Here is a 22,273-nt window from a genome sequence, read left to right as displayed (position 1 = left end):
TTGTTTTATATTTTCGTAGTACAGATAAGTTTATTGAAGAAAATAGAAAGAATTAAAGTGCTCACTTCGGTGGGAATGATTACTTCATTAAATTCGTAGTTGTTTAATTATTTTAATTGTTACTTTATAACCACAATTATAATCGAGTTTTTCAATGCAAGCTTTATTTATCTTTGTATAATTATATCGCTGAGATTTGTCGTCAAACCGGATTATATAATATAACAAATATAATTAACGATAGAACGTAAAAAAATATCTCTCTGCAAATCGATCGATTCCATAGAGGCGTTCTTTCGAGCGTAAAACATAAACTATTTCGATATTACCGTAGATTTTTTTTTAGTGTTTCGCAGAAAGTCCAACGCTAATTGGATTCCATTAAAAATTAGAAAATTCATTTTACATACGTGCCTTCTACGATCGCTTGATTCTCGCGACGTAAGTCGAAGAAATTGCGAATGATGAATAGATTTTATAATTTTACGACCCTCCCCTGTTTTCTTTTTTTTTATTCACAAGAGTTATGGCAATAACTCTTTAATAACAATCTTTATAAAGTATTTTAAGAAAATTCAATTTAATTGAACTACATTAAAAGTGTTCTGTATCTTGTTAATGATACATTGGAAATGATACATTTTCAACAAATTTCCGTAAGCTCATTATCTTTCTTTTAGTCTCGAAGAAAATTTACGTACTTTCTTCGTTCAAATCTTCAAAATGATCGCTAGGTAATAGTACAAGTTCATTAATTTTATCGACGTTTTATTATTCGACGTGTTATTATTATTTCGATTGTCAGAGGTATAATCTTGTTCGCCATCGTTGGAATTTGCAGTTAAGGAAAAGATAGCTACGCCGTAAGATATCTTACAATATGTGATCGTAAATATAACATATAGGCGAGTAAATTTATAGGTTTTATTGATCGGCAGATAGCGAGTTGGAGAATAAGAACGAAAAAGAGAGATAGAGAGAGAAAGTATCTCCATAAAAATTATCTTTAATTGGCTCTCAATTAAAAATTAATGCACCCATATAGGATTAACAAGCGAGAGAAGAAATGATCGAGAAATCTCGTTTCGTAGTTCCGATGAGATCATTCCAGCAATGTATTACAAGATGGACCTTGCGATAAATATAATTATTATGATCGATAAATTTAGGACGGTGATGGTTTTCCTGCATGCGGCCGACTTCTTATTCTTTTTTTTGATTCGTACGTTTTGTTCTTGCGACTTGTTTTTCTCTCTTCTTTTGATCTTTTCTTTCTTGTCTTTTCTCTGTGTGTGATCATGGTACTATATTAAATTACTACGAATAGATGATTATTCTTACGATATTCTTGAACGGTAGGGAGCGTCGTTAAATCGTACAGGGAAATGTTAAATAGATCTTTGAACCAGTATAAACAAGCTTCGTAGCTTCGATAAGAATCTTTAATTCACAATCAGGGCTATCGGAACGGCACGCGAATCAATGTGAAATTATTTCAATTTTTGTTTTATTCTTGTTTACGCGTTAGATGTGCGTCCAAAAAAATAATATTTAGGGAAAGGATAGACGGATAAGTATGGGGCGAAGTGAGAAATACTCTTACTCTTATAATAAACGTAACTCGCGTTATTCTATTTTATTTATTCAATTTTGTTTCGAAAAAAAAAAACGTTGCCATACCATTTTAACCTAACTACATATGATCTTGTTGGTCGTAAAAAAGTCGCCTCGTTTTTAATGGACATCTTATTAGCCACGATTATTTAATAACATTCTTATAATTACTATCCAACGTTCGTTGACATTATAGTGAGAATATTTTAGCTTGTTAGGTTTTATATTGCGAGGTATAGAAAGACTCAGATACTGGACGCGTCTCGTAAAGTTCAATGTTGCGGTTTAGCGGCTTGCCACAGCTCCGACACTGCTTCGGGCTTTGGCGAATATTAAAATAGAGTTCCTTTGCTGTAATCCCAACTACGTTTCCATCTTGCGTTTCATCGTTGACGGTGACAGTGCCTTTTTAATCTTACCTTTTATGAGAACAGCCGGGGGACGACTTTATTGTGTAATAAAAGTTGTTTCTTCCTATTTTATATATGCCGATAACAAAGTTGTTCTATTGCTATTGTATTTGTTACTCACCGATTCTCTATTTTCCTTCTACCAATTCGAAACCATAGACATCGTGACCACGAAGACAAAAATTTTAAGCCTCCATTCGAACAAAGCGTGTCAAGGTTGAATAGGGGTGAATTCTAAAATCTTTCAGCATACTCAAACGAAAGAGTTTTAATCGACTTTACGAGTTTAATACGAGATTTTTTTACTTCCTTCTCAAATACCATCTGTGAACGATGTAGATATAGTGGAAAGAACAAAACAAAAAAAGAAAAGAATAAGAAATATTCATTTTACTCAGTGATTGATGAATGTAAATTCATTTTATCGAACCTTTTCATTTTGAATTCCGTGAAATTCTTATAAAAATTTCTGGTTAAAGAAAAATATAATACAAAAAGTCGCATGTCGAAATATAATACATAAAGTCGCCTTTTATAGGGAATAAAATTATAAGGAACGTCGGCGAGGCCAGTTTTTGAATGGGCCTTTGGCTTAGTCATGGGGGAAATAAATTCTTGGTAACTTATCCGTCGCGAGTGGGCGCTAGGACCCGGGCAATCGGGCTTACAAAACATAAACGGGCTTCGAATGGGAACAATGGGACCGCTAGAAAATCGCTCATTGTGCACGCAAACCGGCAAAAATAATCACGTGAAAGAATACGCGAGGACGAACGAATGAACGAACGAACGAATATATTTACGGACGGACGGATGGACGGACGAACGGACGGAAGGACGGACAATGAATAAGCAGAGCACGTATTGCACGGCTGCCACTCGTACTTGGCAAACGGTTTCTTCCGACTCGAATTCTCGTTCGTTTCGCATTTGTGCTCGCGTACCACCGCCATTCTCTCTTTCTCAACTTCTTGTCACGGTACCTCGAGTTCCTTGCAGAAAAAAAAACCACTTTATAGTAGGATCGCCCGGGAATAAGAAATCTAATTCGCGAGGAATCGCATTAATACGTTCAAAGAATGTGTGTTTACCTATATGAAAGAGAGAGGATTCTTTTCGATATATTCGAGAGGATTTATTTTCGATAGATCGATTTTCTATTGCCAATAAACTTTTACGCAGCTTCTGCATTACCGTGTTAAGAAGAATTTTCCCAACGAGTAAACATACTTCTAAGCAATAAAAATTTAACAGATATTTCACTAAGTTATGAATTAGTATATGATAAAAAAAAATAATAGAAAGTTGAGGTAACTTGAAATGATCGTATTTTAATAAATATCTTTCCATAAGGTAAATTTTAACACGATCATTATTTATCTCGTTTCTCTTTTTTTTTTTTAAATAATACTGTGTATTTCAATTATTTCGAATAACATGTATTAAAAGTCACGGTCAACTTATATAGTCCATGTTTATGTCCGATTATAGATAATACGATACGCGTTACGACGATTCCGTCGACTTGATCGTTTGTAAAAGCAACCAGATGTGGATAACCTTTAATTAAACGTAGATGACGACCAATCGAGTTCTTGCATTTTCCATCTAATTGAATTAAAGGAAATGTCGATAATATTTCTGGCTGTTAGGTGCCGTCATTATCAACAGTAATCATCTTCGTTTTATTAAAACGTTCGTAGCTATAAAAGTATTTGCCGTATTTCATTCAACGATCGTCCCAGAATCATTTTACTCTTTGAAAGTTTTGATTATGACGCGTAATCATTTGATATTATAATTATATATGATATTCGATATAAATTCATATATGTATATGTATGTTATTGGTATATACATACACTTACATACTTGGAAATCTTGGTAAATCGGAGAAATAAATTTGTTCAGGTTTATTGGTCGTATATCTATATAAATACATATTTACATTGAAATATACGATACATAAGTATTATGTAGGTTAAAAATCAAAAAATCTTGTTGACTTATATCTTTTACAGGAGATTTCCGTGATAGATACCTATTGCGAAGAGAAAATCGTGACGCGGCGTGTCATAGTAAAGAACCGATCCATGGATTCACGTCAATGCAAAAGTTGAATGTTTTTCATCACGTTACCGATCATCGGTACCAAGAACGATGGAGGGAACTACGATAGATACGAAGGCATTGCTGCCGTTCGTGGTTTGTACAAAACTCTCAGCAATAATGCCAGAGTCACGATTTCCATTTACGGTAGACGTCGATGATCATAATCTTCTTTTCCCTTTGGCAAAGTATCTACTCTTACCAATTCCTCCTGATCTCTACGTTCACTCGGATTCCACTTTTTATTCGCGGAAGTTTTACTCCCGAGTATGTCTGACTTCTTCGTTCATCTTATTTCTCGAGAAGTTTGTAAATATTAGTCGAGTTAAAATTCTACCGAAGGATGAAGATTGAATTTTTTCAAGATGAATTTGTTAATGTATTGGAACGAATCAATTTTATTTAAAAATAATTATAAAATATGATATTTAAGATGTGTACTATATTAACGAAATATTTGAAAGCAAAAAGAGAAAGTATAGAGGCAATTGATCAACTCAATAGAAAAACTTCTCGTGAATTATATGAATCAGAAATAATCCATATCGATTTTGGCGAATATCCGAAACCCATTTCCTAATCGACGATTGACTCTAAAGTAGTCGATAAATCAAATAAGCTTTTAAATATTTACACCCGAAAAAGAAAAGCTTTAACGATAGTTTCTCAGGATCATGCAGAGCAAGAATCGAAAGGTCTACGCCACGTGTCTACAATCGTTCACCGTTCGTTTTTAGTTTACCTTGATTTATTGTAAAACCTATGACTATAAAGGAAACGTCTATTCGTTCTCGTAGAATTCAGAAGAGAGATCATCGTTGGGAGGAGAAATCGTAGCGAGAGAAGCATGGTTCTACCTCACACGATGGTAACGGTGACAAACGTCGTAAAGGCGGCGCATAAATTTTGAGAAAAATCATTGAAATTTTTTGTCAACCACAGAAATTTACCGTCCGTCGCTAGCGTTTGACATTTTCTTGCTGTAAAGAACACCATAAATGTGTAGGGTGACTTATGCCTCGATTCTCTGACTTATGCAACAAATATCGCCTTGTCACCCCTTTATTTTCTTGGCCTCATTCAACGAGAATAGAGAAACAACGAGTATTCTAGCTCCTTTGATTTATAAACATAAGTAAGTGCCTACTTACCTTCGACTGATCAAACGGCCGTTTGAACGGTTTTAAAATAGTATCAAGGTAGGAAAGTAAAAAACAAGCAGATATCGACTTTAATGGAGAAGTATTATAAAAAATGTGATTTATATTGTAAAAATTTACTTCTTTATTCGTTAAGATAGTTAAGAGGGACAAAAGTAAATTGGACTACGATGTTATTTCATTACCTTCGTTACGCATGACTCGTAAGTTGTCGAATTTTCTTTAGAATCAGGTTTTCCATGGACTGGTACTAATCGGAGGGATTAGCGCAGAACGTTCATATATTCTCGTTTAAAATCTAATATCGTTGTGCTTGACTACTCCATAAAATACGATACACCGTACGATCGAGGCCAATTAAAGATATCCCGAAAGCCATTGAACGAAATATTTATATAGCAAAATAATATCAACAACTTTGTATGGCGTATTGCTAATTAATTAAGTTCTCATTTGTACTCTCGTATTCGTAGCAGTTTATAACGGAGTGCAGTTTGCATTCCGAAGATATATAATTCTCTTCCTCTCTTCCATTTTTTTCTGTAGCATTCTATTGAAGAATAAGAAGAAGAGGAAGAGAAAGAAAAAAGGAAAAAAAAGAAATAGAAAATAAAGAAGGAGCGTACGTGCGAATGGTTATAAGTACTCTCATGAAAGTTATGCTTCCGAGGTTCAGTTATTCGGTTCCATGAATAAAATCAACAAAGTTAGCCTTTTCGAAAGATCCAGCTGGAAGAAAGACGTTCGCCGAAGCTGAAGAAGTATAAGAAGTATAAGAACAAAAAAAAAAAGATAGAGAAAGAGAAGAAGAAGGTGAAGCGAAACAGAGTGGGAGACGGTGGTCTGGTAAGAGGAGAGAATTACGAGCGAACTGGCTCGTGTGTGATAGAGATGATCCCAGCAATCGCTGTTAATTTCGAGAGAAGATTAATCTACCTGAGTTACTACCGTCCTACACCCGCTCTGTTGCTGCTTAATTACGATTGGCGCGCGAACGCGTTGAACGCCTCCAGTTTTGCGATCATACATCTTACCTTTCGTACCTACTATACGTATTTACATGCATGTATAGATAGGTATATCTAACATAAGTATTCTCTCCGGTAGGTAGGACACGCGTGGACACGTTCCTTTTTTTTTATTTTTTCTTTTTCTTCTTGACGGTGTATGCACAAATAGCGAGAGAAAAGGAACACGTACTGTGCGAGTATCTACGCGACTAGCCGCGCAAGTATCCGTGCGGCAAAAGCTAAATTCCAAGAGAACGGTGAAGGATAATGCTTCGGTTCGTTGAGGATGCAATGAGCGGAGGAGGCTGGATCTTTCTGCTTGAAAAATGTTACCAAAGACGATATCGGTGTACCTATTAAGAAATCTTATAGCTCGTTAACGCTTCCAACGAGATAACACCGATCTTTTCCGTTTATTGTCTCTTTTCCTTTTCAAGACATTCGATCGGAAACAATATATGCATTTTAAATAGTATATTGTATGTATGTATGTATGTATGTATGTATGTATGTATGTATGTATGTATGTATGTATGTATGTATGTATGTATGTATGTATGTATGTATGTATGTATGTATGTATGTATGTATGTATGTATGTATGTATGTATGTATGTATGTATGTATGTATGTATGTATGTATGTATGTATGTATGTATGTATGTATGTATGTATGTATGTATGTATGTATGTATGTATGTATGTATGTATGTATGTATGTATGTATGTATGTATGTATGTATGTATGTATGTATGTATGTATGTATGTATGTATGTATGTATGTATGTATGTATGTATGTATGTATGTATGTATGCAGTTTGTATATTAATTTAAGTATATACCTATTTACTTCACCGACTTTTAATTGAAAATACTCAATAATAACTTTCATTACTAATAATTTATTTCTATATTTATTATATTTCTTTCATATCCTGATTACTCTTAAACTTACTTTATGATATTATTCGGGCCACAAAGGATTAAGTAATTAAATAGCTACGTCATCGAGTCGGCAGATATATCTACGTAGTTAGAGAGATCTTAGATAATCATCCAAGCTTTTACTTTTCTTCATCGAGTCCCGTTCTCTTGAAATTTTCCCGTTTATCGTATCGGATCTTGGTTGGATCTTTCGAGCGAGCGTGTTAGCGGCCACGAGCCAACCGACAAGCAGGAAGCTCACGCGTCCATTATTTATTGTTTCGTAAGGTGCAAGGGGGATGTGTAGCCTCGGCGATTGTCTCTGCGATAGTGATGTCCGGGCAAAAAGCTAATGGCGGTTTATATCGTCGATGGAAAAGTCGACGAGCTAAGAAAGCCTTTCATCCCTCCTCGCGAGTGAAAGAACCAAAGAAAGAAAGAGACAGAGAGAGAGAGAGAGAGAATGAAAGAAAGGAAGAGAGGAAGTGCTCACGTCTTGGTTCCACCATATCTAAAATCCTTATCGACGAGGTATATTCCTTTGTTAAAAAGAGCATAAGTTCCTGTCCACTCTCAAACGCACCGCATATCCTAGTGGATTCTTGGAAATCTTACAGCTCGACGTACCATCGATAGCTTTATGCTGAGAAACACGTTTCCGTTTGGTACGTAAGAAAAAAATTAGTGAAATGGCTTTGATGAATCGATATGTCGTCAGACCAGTACTAGCCCGCTAAATATTCGTCGTAACTACACTACCTACACCGAGCTCTTCGAAAACTTCCTGTTTCTATGCTTTTCTATTGCTTCTTAGCAAGACATTGCATAGAACGGTTTTTACCGTCCAACTTTACGACTTAGGAGAAACATTTGTTGTATCTTTTAAGCTAACGATAATACATTTCCCTGTGTATCAATGATATGTCTTTTCCAAATTATTAGTTAAGGAACGTTCGTTTTCTCATCGATTTTTATAATGATACGTCGTGTGGGAAATAAGTACTTCAAATTTATGTGAAATTATAAACACGATTGGATGATCAAAAAAGAAGATAAATATTTATCTGTCAGTATTTACCGTGAAGTACGCACGCTCGCGTGTGTGTGATTCGTTTCACAAAGTACAGTTGAATCAAAATAATTTTCACTTCTTCGAAGTCAATCTTGATGGAATTCGCAATCGCGTTTGTAAATATACGGTATAGTGAAGATTATGTTTGAAGTGCATGTTCCTCTGCAAAGTTTTAACTGTTTACTGATATACAAGAAAGGAAATAAAACATTTTTAAAGCATGTAGTTTTTAATTACTTTCGCTCCATCGATTTTCCACTTACTTAACGCTTTAAATTCGGCTTTTTTGCCTTTTCCATAAGGGCTTAAAAGGCAAGAAGAAGACACCTGTAAGTCAAATATAACTTTCATGCGATTGAACGTTTTTTTACGAGTGATAGTCTTAACGAATGAGTCGCTTTAATCTGACTTGTCTTTTATGAACGAACAGAGATCGCTATTATGGATCGCCAGGTGTGGGAGTGATCGAGAGATAGTCGATCTGATAAGTGCGTCGTCGATCAATCGACAAAGCCGCCTTATAGTCGACGAAATCGCGAGCGAGTCGATGGGTTATGAGATAGACGACCTGAATCTTCAAGGACTTCCGCTCGATATGTGCACATGTATCGCCGATCGGAGAACGAACAGTACCTATATAAATATGTACGATAAAATCGACAAATGCATTCAGGAGTATCTTTCTCGTTTGAAAGAAAGAGATTTGAAAAAACTTTTAAAATATAAATACCTGCATATTATTTACGATGTTGTAGGTATTTATATATTTATGTACAGTTAAATACGGGCGTTTATCGAAAATGCGGGTAAAGTCGTGGCTCATGCTTATAAATTTTCCTGGTTTTCCTCTAATTGGACTTTCGGAAAAATCAACACTCTCCAGAAGTGTGTCAGAGTGTGTAATCCTCAATATGCGTTTTATTGTAATAAATTTATTCGACATCCAAGCGTGACGCCGATAAATCCTCACGACCTATGTAGGGGTCATCTGTCGAGCGATATAAAACCAACGTGTCATTCGTGAACGGTGTACTTTCATTCGCTAATGGATGGCTCATAGATCTTCTTGGTGGATCTTACTGTACGTTGAAGTTCCATGTGAGATCCTGATAATGTGAAAAAAAGAAAAACAAAACGTATTTCTTCTCCGAAGAAATAGTATAACTATCGATCGTTTTGTTGCTTTGTCGACAGAATTTTTATTTTTATTTGTTTATTTCGCTTGTTAATCACGGAGATATATGCGAGTTAGAAGACGTACGTACGTAACGTAAACGAAAGAAAATAAATGCAGATGATTTGAAGGATTTCAAAGTTTACGAAAGATCGTAGTCGCGGTTAGATAAGAAGTTAATTCTCCGATGAGGAAACATGAAACATTATAAGATCATTAATCTCTTTCTTTCTTATTATGTTTTGTGTTCGATAACGATAACGGTGGACATAATCACGAGCAAGAAAGAGGAAGAGCATTGCGTTACCCGTGTGCAAAGTTAACGGCTTTTCGATTGGCAGCTTGCTTCTCGATAAACTGCAATCGAGGCGTTGCTGTACGTTATAAGCAACTTAAGGAATTCCGATAGCATGCTGTGCACAGGTTGCTCGCTAAATCGCTCTTAGAACAGGTAGTTCGTACTATGATGCTTGTGGTAACTATCATTGAAATTCCTTTTCTTTTTTTTCTTTTTTCTCCCTTTTTTTCATTTCTTGTTCAATCAATTCCAATGGAAAGATTATTCTGTTGATTGAAGTTTGAATGACAGTTTCATTAAATTGATTCGATTGTAATGTGTTATTAAACGATTAGTCACGTTAAGATTCGCATGTCATAGATAATTAGTATCATAGTTAACAAAGGTATGATATAGGTTAGTCACGAGTTCGAGATGGTGCTCGATGAAGAACCTTCTTCGATTCGTTCCATTTGATTGGATCTCTTATACGGAGATCTTCATTGTCGTTCTTGCCTCTTGTGGTATTTCATTCTTGATTATAATTGTTTCTTGCTTCCATCATATAATTGTTTTTAAAATCAAGCCTAATTATGATCTCTCGTACAGTGATCGCATTATTTTATTTCCAAAAATAAATATAAATAAAATTATTTTATATGTTGCATTTGTAAAGTCAGTATTCGACTTTTGGATTTCTTTCTTTTTTTCTCTTTTTCTTTCTGTTTCTTTTTTAAGAGATATGGTTTGATCAAGCAGGTGCATCTTGTACCTTGCAATAAATTCTTAACGACTTTATAGGACGCGAACGCATATTTTGGTAGTAGTTGATGCTCGTTCGCGTGAATAAAATTCCATCGTGGTGCACGGTTGATTTTTCGATGAAAGAAATATAAAGAAAGATAAAGAAAAAAGAAGAAAGTAAGTATTTATAAAGGTCTTTGAGAGAGAATCGAGGAATGAAATAGTAGGGAATAAATAAAGTTTATCTTTATTAACAAGAAGGACCGAGATTGCTTATTGCCCATCCATCGTTCCTTCTTTTTATTATTCATCGAATTAAAATAATTCACTGCCATAGAAAGTAAGAAAAGAGAAGCGAATTGTAGTAGCGAAACGCGAGCGATCAAAGCGAGTGCTTCTTTCCGTTCGGCCGGCCGTTTCATAGACGTCATAAAAATTAATAACCGAAACATCGCAACTGCTAGGGCCCTTTCTATCCTAGTGTTTCTCTCACTGTCGCTACTGTTCTGCTGTATGCAACCCGATCATCGCTGTTTTTCCTCTATACTGTCGAGAAGATGAACGGCTCGGTCGTTACGTGTGACGGAGCATGCCGGTTATTAGATACCGAGATTTCGTAGAAGTTGCCACTACTACTATCTTTGAGCATATAAATCGTGTTTATTTCGTTTTTAGTTCGATGTGGGATCAATATATGTATTCAATACATATACTCGACTCAAGTTGTATATACGATTTTCTTGTATACAGGATTATTCACGAAGAAATATCATAAATTTAAAATATGATTTCTTACAATTATTCTAAAACATAAAGTTAGTTCATAGGAATGTGGCTGTTGGATTGTATAAAAAATAGTTAAGCTTTTATTATTATATTGTAATTTATACTTAATATCTTCACAGATAAACATATTTAATATTCTTGACATCAAAGTTATATTTGCAAAGATATTGTTGCACATTTCCAAAGAGTTTGTTATGGTTTCCATATGCGACATGCGATATGCAAAGTACTCTTGATTAGTGCTTCACTTGTTTTAATTTTTCTTTGATAAATCAGATCCTTCATTTATTTGCGTAGATAATAAATAATGCAGGGAGTATGATTTACAGATATGGATGATCAATCTACAAGCCTGCCTTCAATTATCCTAAATAAATGAACTTACCGTTTAATCCTCCGACAATGACCTTCGAAAAAATATCCTAAATTAAAAACTTTTTTCTGCGAGTCATCTTATTAATATGTAGATAAATTTGTTTTTTCTCATTCTTCTCGGAGATGAGTCATATCTTTGGAAAATTATTTTCAGTTATACTGTAACGATCGACAAGTGAAACTAACGATAAGTAATCTATGCGGAGAGTGCAAGAACGGATAAAATCTAATTTAAGGTAACGAGATGCGAAGAGGAGAGTGTGTTTCGAAAGGAAGGTATTTCTGAGGCAGCAGCTAAGAGAGCGAAAGAAAAAAACATGAAAGTAGTGAAAGAAAGAAAGAAAGAAAGAAATAGAGAAAGAAAGAGAGAAAGAGAAACAGAGAGACACACACACATACACAAACTATTGTTCGTGCAGGATGCAACGCGAAAGAAACGTATTCGTTCGTATGCAAGGCGATGATGGACGGGGTAAGCGAGGAAGAAGGGAGGGACGACCTGCACCTTTCTAAGGGATAAAGACTTTCCCATGCGAGAGCGGTCGCTTTTCCAGTCGGTGTTTCTCCGCTCGAGATAGCCAAACACATTTCGTTTCCTTTGCTCGACAATAGAAGCCTTTTAGCAGGGTCTTCACCGGATAATTCATGTCGAGCCGGGCAATTAAGACTTAACCACGCACATGAAACTGTCTATCTCGATTTTCAATTATATTACTGGACGTTCGTATATGGCTGTCTCTTACATAACTGTTATTCTTATTAAAGAGTAAGAAAAAGAAAGACACAGAGAAAGAAAGAGAACGAGAGATAGATAGAGATAAAAAGAAAGAAACATATGCACTTAGGTAAAGAGAATAAAAAATAGCGAAGGAGGTTTTATTCTACGATGTTCCGCTCTCGTAGTTGAGAAACGTTGAAGTTTGGTCGGACTTTGTTATTTCTCTTCTGTTATCGATTATCATCTTCGATGAGAAGAAATGAACACGGAGGAGGTGTAGGCCGTCTCATAATTTTTTTTACGTGCTAGTGGAAACTCAAATCGTTTGGGTAATCATGATTTTTCTTTAATAAATAGGAGAGATATCGCGTTTTTAAAGAGAGTTTTTGTCATATCTATACACGCATCTATAGACCCACACACAAACACACGTTAAAATATAAACGATTAGCGAGACAGGATATTCAACTATTTATGTATTATTTGAATATTTTCGAAATTTCTCGTCGCGAATGCTTTCCCCATTATTGTTATTATCGCGTTGTTAATCTCTCCGAGAATCGTAATAGAGTCGCTCCGGCTAAAGCGTTACAAACATTATAATTTTCTCATCCCATTTAACATGAAAATCGATACGCTCGTGAATCATATAAAAGTGTTTAATCTATGTCATTTAAAAAGGTTTACTCATTCGTAATAAAATGATTTTCGTGGGGGTATAATAATTAATGCTTCCGGTTCGCAGGTTGTATTCGTTTAGTTCGTTCTTTATTCGTTAGAATAAATCGCACCTCAAACATTTCGTATTAATGGAGAAAAATAATTGTACGTACCCGTGCAATAAAATATTGCATCAGCCATGTATAATTAATTGTTACTCTAGCAAGAATTATCGTCCGGATTGGCAATGATTATAGACGCTGCGGTAACTAATATTGTCAGAAGTGGCGATAATATTGCCAACTCGACGATAATTTATTGAACCATGATATAACGTATGGTAATATTACTTATAACTCTTTCTCTCTTTCTCTTTCTCCTTTCTCCTTTCTTTTCACTCCCCTTCCCCCTCTCCCTTTTTCTTTTTCTTCTATTACATTTAACATTATCAATTCACTATTGTGCAACCGACATTTACAGCGCAGGGAAGGCTGTATAAATAAAGACCAACAAAAATAACGAAGCCGTAGGCGTTCAACGTTAAAGCGTTCCTTTTATTTCCTCGTAAGAGATGCTCCAACTATAAGGACAACGTAGGTATAAATCGTCATTCTTTTTCATTTTCTTTTTCTTCTCTTCCCTTTTATTTTTCTTTTTGCTTTTTGTAGAGAAACGCGGAAGCAAATGTTACGTCTGTTTGAGATAATTTTAAGTTGATATATTTGAGAAATGTTTACTTGTTTAATACTCTTCTCTTCGTCCCTTCTCATATACCCCTCTATAATCGAATTATCGAAATGTATGACACATAACTCATAAGTAGTAAACTAAAAATTGAAAATATGCTTGCGAATTCGTGCTTGGATTTATGGTACATTATAAGTCTTCTTTTTCTCAATGTGATGAATAAAAAGTAGAATCTCAGTAATGATGCAATGGAATTGTGATCATTGTTTGTTTCAGTAAATTTCTGTGGTATTTTTTGAATCTCTTAATAATTCGGCGAAAATGAACGCTTAAAGAAAGAATAGAAAGAACGAGAGAAAGATTGAAAATTGAAAGAAAAATAGAAAGAAACGAAAGATGACATCGGTGACAGAACATATACGTTACATACAATGTTATGTACATAACAAAGCTTAGAAATTCGCATAATTTTATTATTTAGCAATATCTAGACGACTGGTTAAAACGTCTTGAATTTATAAAACGTAATCTTTCTTTGTTACTCTTGCCACCGCACACCGCGACCGCCATTGCAGTGGTCCCGGCTTGGAATTTCACGTGGGCAACTTACGAACGACTTCGCGATTTCTCGTCGCTCACCGGTAGAGAAGGATAAAAAGAAAAACGAACCTACAGTAAATTCTTGTGCACGAATTTACGAGCATTCTGCGGTATGTCTGAGTCGTGTTTCACGTTACGCGTATTTTCAGTTGACGATAGATTTAAGGGAAGTAGAAGAAGAAGAGGAAGATGAAGAAAAAGTAAAAAAGAGATACATAGATTGAGGAAAGCAAAAATGAAACGATGCTACTTTGAGATTAGTTTATTAATATTTGCTTCGACGTCTTTTCGAAATGTATAATAGTTTAGAGCAAGCGACACAGAATTCATCAACCGTCTCCGGACATCGATACTACTCTTCCTTTCAAAAACCATAAAGAACAATATCTTGTTGGCAAAATTTATTTTTGAATATATTGAATATATTTTTTTGTTTAGAAATCTCAACGACAATAAATTTGAGAATTGTCGTGTAACTTGTATCTCGTGCTTTTCGTACGTTTTAAACTGATATAGTGGGCACGTAGTTGTAGGTGGTGCATTGAAGGTGAAATTTGTATGCTAAGACGGTAGCTTGTTTTATTATTTATTTCGCTTTAAGATGTAATATTCTGCTATAAAGTTTATCTTTTATAGGTTCGCCGTTGCAATAAATCCGTTCCCATTATTATGATGATGCAGGATTTGTAGTAGCACATGATAATTATCTCGTGAAATATGATGGGCGTAAAATGAAAAGCATTGAGTGTAGAGTCCGGTGTTCTTTTTAGCCGATCATCGTTCATTAAAAGTCAGCGCAAAATGATCATATTCTTTGCACTTTTGTCTAATAAGAGGTATGGTTAAATTTTATCTGTGTAATTCTCTCTTTAAAACTTATTCCATTCAATCGTTCTTTACTTTGTCCACTAAACATACTTTTAACGTAACTTAACGACGTTTCCGTGTGAAAAACACAGTGTTAGCTTTTTCCGTTAGAACGTAACACATTCAAAAGGATAATTAATAGCTGCGGCAACCTAAGAGATCTAATTTCGTCGTACAATTAGAGTTTTACGATGCCTAAAGCGGAGACAGTAAATTTAAAGAGCGTGTTGCGTTGCACGACGATGAACGTTGAGGTAATGCGATCATAGAATGCATTAACAAAGTTTGACATCGTTGAATATATCAACCAAAAGTCAAACTGGATCACATTCGTCGAAATAAGAATAAGATAATGAAAATAAAAAATTTTACAGCAATGAATAAAATTACTTACGTCATTCGACTATTGATTGCGTAAATATGTAACTGTCTTAGATATACTTATGTGTATACGTATATTTGAAATCTGAGCGTTAAGTTCGATTCATTATTGCCGAACGTTATTCGATTTCGAGTCACGCTCGATCGTAAAAAGTAGCGTTAACGTTTATATTTTACTTTTACGATCAGAAATTGCTCCGGTTTATCGTAATATACATTCAGTGTCCGCTGGCGAAGCGGGGCTTATTAAAAAAGCCGATCCGAAAATGAATAATGAGACTTGGTATGGCATTTGAATGTTACTAATATCAGTTAATGTTAAATAAATATGAAAATTCCACAGATATCTGCAAAGGATAATGTCACATTTGTTATGCTGATACATTAGTCGATAAACACTCTTATTATTATAATCTGTATGCTTATGCGCTTCTCATTATTAAGTAGCTGTTTCATAATATTAATTTAAAGAGAAAAAAAAGAAAAAAGAGGAAGATAGAAAAATTGGTATGTTCGTATGTAACGCAACGATGTAAGAAGAAAAAACTATAGAAAAAACTCGTGTACTAATTTTCGAGTCGATATCGTAGAAGGCCACTTACGATTTACTTGTGCTATTTTAGCTTTCGATTTAAAACCTCCATACATCCATACATACCATTCATACATCTGTAACTACGGGAGGTTAACGTTACGGAGGCAGTTATCTGTTATCCTACGTTAACTTATGTTCCGACTAGGATGTTGTGTGTGGTTTTTTTTTCTAATGATTTTTGTCTCTCTTACAATCTCTTCTCCGCCACGGCTAATATACCGTGTGGACAAGGAAATTAATTAATTATCAGATCGTGATTAATTTACGCGTGAACGCATCGTCATTTCATCTTTACCGCAGGAAATCTATTTCTCGATGTAGGTAGAGGACCTTCCACGGTGGCTGGACTTCTTAGAAGAATTGCAGTTAGCACGTATGTCGTATGTATTCAATACACATATATATATATAAGCATATACATACGGGCAACGAGATGTTTTACATCGTCGCGTCGTCTTGTTCCCAACGCAATTTAACTCGTCCTCGTTGTAACCGTATCTTTCGTAGAGAACGGGAACTTCCACGTTAAATGAATTTATTAAAAGTAAACTCAAGAAACGCGTTTACTTGCTAACGCGAAACAAATTTAGAAAAAGATTTTTGTGCTATGCGCTTGTGAAAAACGTTTCGCGATTTGTCACGTATGAAAGGTCATGCGGCGAGTTTAAGACCGTCATTAATTTACTTAACGTATGTTAAAGGATAATAAAAAAATGAAGATAGAAATACGTATAAGCATAGTCGATGTACTTACTTACATGCATTGAATTACTCCGTTTATTAGTCAGTTGCGAGCGTTATGTTTCATTAAAGACGTTTTATCGTTATTCTAAGTCTCGTAAATCAATATTTCAAAAAATATAAAATTATATTTATCTATTTCTTTTTCATTTGCTGTTGCTAACATTTTTTAACTGTCTTGAATTTTCTTCGAGACGAACTGATCTAATAGTCCTTCGTGATGCAATCTTAACGATTCAGTTCACGATCATAAAATTTCGACAATCAACGATCATAAAACACTGCTATGGTCATCGTAGCGAATTTCTTAACGATACTTGCGTCGCGTTGAGTTCATAAATCTCCTTAAGAAATTTGTCGAGGAGTGAACGCCCTTTCGTAATCGGTTATACTCTAAAGACGATACAGAGAGGAACGACTTGCGAACACGCACGATCCGATGATTCTCCTTTATATGTTCATGTGTCTGCGTACGCAAATAACTTCTATTATAAAAATATTATTTGTGAAAGGCGATACATCTCTGGTTGTTCGATATATCAACAAAAAATTAGCTTCCCTTTATTTTTTTCCCTGCAGAATGTAGATATTATAATTTGTTGAGATTGTATTTTGTTTAGTTTATCCAGATTTCTTTGTAGTGATTCATATTATTCTATTTCTTTATTTGAATTATTTCTATATCTTTTAAGGGAGTCATCCCATGTGATGGGCTCAAAAAATCGATTTTTTTTTTTTTATAAATTGCTTTCTTAACATGTCTAGAATACGGTAGTAAAGTGATTTTTGAAAATTCGAAGTCGTTTTAAAGATACAGCAGGTAGAAGAAAGAGCTGTTCGGAGCGCTGAGTTGGCAGTTGGGGTCCGGGCCTATTGTGTACCTTCGACTTTATACCTGGCCCCCCTTTTATACATATATACATTTATACAAGTTTAGACAAGTTTCTACAGGCTTAAACAGAAATTTCTATAGTTATAAAGTTATTCAAGAAACAACGAAATTCTACGGATTAGCTATTCGATGTCATCCATATTCGCTTGAAGATATGAAAAAGGAAGTTTGGGCAACGTATTATCACAAATGTTCTTCAGATGAAAACCCTCAACATCAATTTTGTCCAGAAGGCGAAGACAGTTGGTGTAAATGGCGTAAGGCAGAAGCTAAGAATGAGCTCGACCAATTTCATCACGATAAACAACCTCTAATACCAGAAGTATAAGTTGCTATCAAACCGGTTTTCGAAGATTTATCGAAAGACGAATTATTAATTCGTTGTTTAGGAGCAGAGACACAAAACAATAACGAATCTTTGAATTCGTTGATTTGGACTTTTGCTCCTAAGCATCTTCATTCTGGCCTCAAGATTGTTGAAATTGCTAGCTCCTTATCAGTTATCATCTTTAATGAAGGTTTTGAAGGTGTTTTAAAAGTAATGTCGGTTATGGGATGCCCCATTGGCCGCAAAGCCCATACGTATGTTAAGAAACATGATGAAAAGCGAATCTCACGTTCTGAGCGACGCGTAAGTGATGTCGTTAAACAAGCCAGGATTGACTTAAGAGCTGAACAATCTGCTTTAAAAGAGTTTCAAGAGGAAGAGGAAGGAATACTCTATGGACCAGGCATCGCCGATTGAGGGTAAGTTGAGATTTTCATAGTTTTAAATGGACTTGAAACTTTAAACGCGTTTTTCTCAAACTGTGTTTTTCAAACTTTCCTCCATCGTATCTCAAAAACGGCTTGACCGAATGACTTGAAATTTATAGGGCACACTCAACACATGTAAACGCATGGAATGAACTATTATCAATCGAAAATTTCAAAAATTTCGATTTTTTTATAGCAAAAAACAAAAAAAAACGCAAAATTCGCAACTTTTATTTCAAATGTCTACCAAAAGTCCAATTTTTCGTATATTCATTTGATAATAGTCCATTCCGTGCATTTAGGCTTACAGATTAGAACGCCGTTTTTTTTTTCGTTTCAGATAAGCCAATCAACCGGAATCGTGGAGGAAGTGCGAGCTCATTTTTTCGAGGCGGGGGTGTTCAGAACGTTGTAACTCAAGTTCTACACAATATTTTTAGCTTAAAATTTATATTTATACTGTCGAAATATATATTAATAAATGATAATAAACTTAAAGCTCTATCTATTTACTGGTCGTAGAAAAAAAATCCTAAAAAATCCCTAAAAAACAGGCCGTCACATGGGATGACCCCCTTAAATGAAAACATTTTTATCGTGTTTTTATGCATGTGAATAACCTATCTTGTAAGAATTTAGTTGAAAATTATCTCAATTTAATATATCGATATATTATTTTATCTTTCTTTTTTTTCTATAGAATGCTGATTTTATAATTTGTTTAGATTTTATTTCGTTCAACTTACTTGGAAATATTTATATTTCTTTATTTAGCTGAATATTTCCTCTCTCTCTCTTTCTCTCCTTTTGCGAAAACATCTTCATCGCGTTTACAAAGAGTCATACGCGAGGGTGGAAAAGAGATGATCTTTGGGAAAGATAAGAACACGATCCGTATCGGTGGAACTGACTGCACATTCCAGCGTACTGTTACAAGCCGCGGAACAACCGGAGACGGCGCCTTTAACCTGAGTTTACACTCCCTGGAATCCGTTCAACGACTGGGACAAAAAGAGAGAAAGAGAGAGAGAGAGAGAGAGAGAAAGAGAGACAACGATACAAAGAGCGCGTCACGAATACGAGATTAAAAAGGTACGGTTCGTTATTCGCTCTACCATCAAACCATGACAAACCTTCTTCTCCTTTCTCCAAATTAGGTTTGCTGGAATTTCAGTTAATGACAATAATAACAACGTTAGTACAATTTTGATTCCTTTCTACAAGACAGAAAAATCTCTTATTCTTCTTCTTTTTCCTTTTCTTCTCTTTTTCTATCTCATGAACCTTTACATGTACGTTTCGTCAAATGAACTCCTACGTAGAACGATTTTCCTGCCATTACTAAGGTTAGATCCACTCGACAGGAAATACTTTGTCGTCGTAATACGACGAATAAATCAGTGGAAGACACTACGAGCAGGTCTCTCGCGACGTTACACTGTTTAACGATGGCTATCAATCACGACTGGTAGATGTTTAAGGTGCTGCTCAAAGATATTTACGTCTTTTTCCTTTAGATTTTATTTTCTTTTATTTTTTTTTATTTTTTCTTTCATTACGATTTTTCTTCGTAGAAAAAGATAATATAGCAGGTTTGAATACTTCCGGTTTGTTATCATTCGTTAGAAATTTGGATTTTGCATTAGTTCGACAGTTATAAGCAAAGTAAGAAAGTGTTAAATATCTTTGCAAGAGTGTCCATTTTCGAGATATGGATAAAACTTGTTTGGTGCTGCTCGATGGTCATTACAAGCAGCTGGAAAGATAAAGACAGTGAGATTTCGTATTATAGATCGCAGCTTGGCGAATACATACGTAGTCGATGGTACGTAATAAATAATATCCTTAGTAAAGAAATATTCATAGTTGCGTACCGAGGCACTGAAGAATGCGGCACTTATCGCTGTTAGACCGAGATCGAGATTCTCTGTTGATAGTTCAAGGGTGTCTACTAAATCCTTCCAGGAGATATGCTAAAATTTATATTGAATCACTTGGCTATTCAAATGAATGGACTTTCCATCGAATTTTATTTTATTTCTACAACTATTTCCATCATTTTGAGGAATCAAGCGTTTTATTTATAAAGACGAAAGGATAAGGAAAGAAAATAATTAAAGATATTGTGAGAGATAGAGATAGATGGAAATGAAGAGATACGAAATACGAAAGATCCACATTGTTACCCGATAAACTAAGCGTAACGAGTAATTTTTCTCTTGCTCTTCTTAAAATAGCGATCTCTTCATTCTAAAGGGAAGTAGTAAAGACTAGCAGCTTACCGGATTGCGCGAAGTCCATGTATATAGTAACACACGCGATCGTTCTCGTTCTGTGGATAATATTTTGCTAAAGAGACATTTACAATTAATTACGATGGTGGTCCTTGATATATAATAAGTACTTATACATGTATGTTCGAGATTCGGTTGATCATGAATTGAAGGTAATTAGAAAATAGTCGTGTAATATGATATATACATAAACATTAGATTGTTCTTAGAATGATAGGAAGTATCGTATACGTTTTTCTTGTTACAGTACACGAGATCGTATTAAGTCGTTCATCGAGTTTCCTCGTGATTGAGAACATATTCGTGTCGTTGATCGTGCGCCAAGGTCTAGAAATAATTTCGTTTCGAAGAAGGAAGATCTTTTCGGAGGAATCCATGGTGCTAGGCAGTATAGCAGAGTGTACTTGTGTATGCTCACATAGATAGATAGATAGTTATACTCTTACTGGTAGGAATCTTGACTCTTCGTGCATGAACAGTCAGGGGGTCGTATGAAAGGCGGCAGGGTCGTAGCTACAGTGGGCAGTCCTCGTGCTGTCAGTAGGCAAGAAATATAGTCATACGCATAGGAGCGTGCAAGTTGTAATGACTACACGTGAAACGTATCTCCGCGGGTAACTGTGCCGCCTCGCTAATTGCACGTAATTATCGTGCCGCGGTAGCAACAGCGAATGGACGAGACCAGGAGAAAGGAAAATGTACGAAATGCTGTCATTGAGAAAGGAAGAGGAGCACCTATGCTACCGAAATCATTCGAACGGTCTGATGGACTGATCATTTATTTCCCCATATAAACAGAAACATAACGTTTCTTGAATGATATAAACAGTATTTTTTTCTTTTTTACAATTAGATGATTTCTTTACGATATAAATCGTAAGAACGTAAGAAGACGCGGCTTGCCGAGGAGATAATTACGAGTGACGAACGTACCGAAAGATCTCAAATGGATATTTAGTGCGTGCTGAGTTTATCGATGGTGTAGAGAGCCGAGAGAAAGAGAGAAAAGATAAATACCAATAAAGAATAGTCGTAAATTACATCCCTCCGATCGTTCGTTATCTCTTTTGATTTTTTACTTATCGCAGATTTATTGAGTATATTTTAGTTTAAATGTTTATACTTTGTAAGTCGCAAAAATATCCAAGGGTTGTTATCGCGGGAACTCGTTGCGTGCTTTGCTTCAAGACAAGAATGTTAACTTTTTGATTTTTATTTTTCTTGATAGATTGAACAAACACTTTTTTCCATTGTAACTTTGGTAATAAGATACGCGTGATTTAAATTGCAATGAAGTATTGCTAAGATAAGTTTGGCCCAAGAAGTGGAAGTTCTTTGTTAAAGTTTATGCGATCAGTTTTTATGTTCACCATTTTATTTCTGTTTTCGATAATCATCAGTTCATTAAAGATAGATTTTTTACAC

General features: G+C 35.1%; 1 protein-coding gene across 4 annotated transcripts in view; it reads left to right on the top strand.

The window, feature by feature from the left end:
* The window catches only part of LOC107072771 (misexpression suppressor of ras 6), a 217,544-nt gene that overhangs the window by 70,111 nt on the left and 125,160 nt on the right, over nt 1-22,273 (top strand). Inside the window, exon 4 of one of the 4 annotated variants that reach the window (XM_015332965.2) lies at nt 18,895-18,918. The exons of 2 other annotated variants lie outside the window; for them this stretch is intronic. In XM_015332965.2, the coding sequence (XP_015188451.1) occupies nt 18,895-18,898 (4 nt within the window). In that variant the 3' untranslated portion in view covers nt 18,899-18,918. Of the gene's footprint in view, nt 1-16,486; nt 18,795-18,894; nt 18,919-22,273 lie in introns of those variants that run through there. One more of the 4 variants, XM_089177504.1, reaches the window with a different exon arrangement.

Source organism: Polistes dominula, unplaced genomic scaffold, assembly GCF_049000335.1.
Source record: "Polistes dominula isolate Pdom_NZ unplaced genomic scaffold, Pdom_raw_medaka contig_24, whole genome shotgun sequence".
NCBI classification, from domain to species: Eukaryota; Metazoa; Arthropoda; class Insecta; order Hymenoptera; family Vespidae; genus Polistes; species Polistes dominula.
Note: the sequence above shows the minus strand (reverse complement) of the source record. Positions and strands in the feature narration are given on the sequence as shown.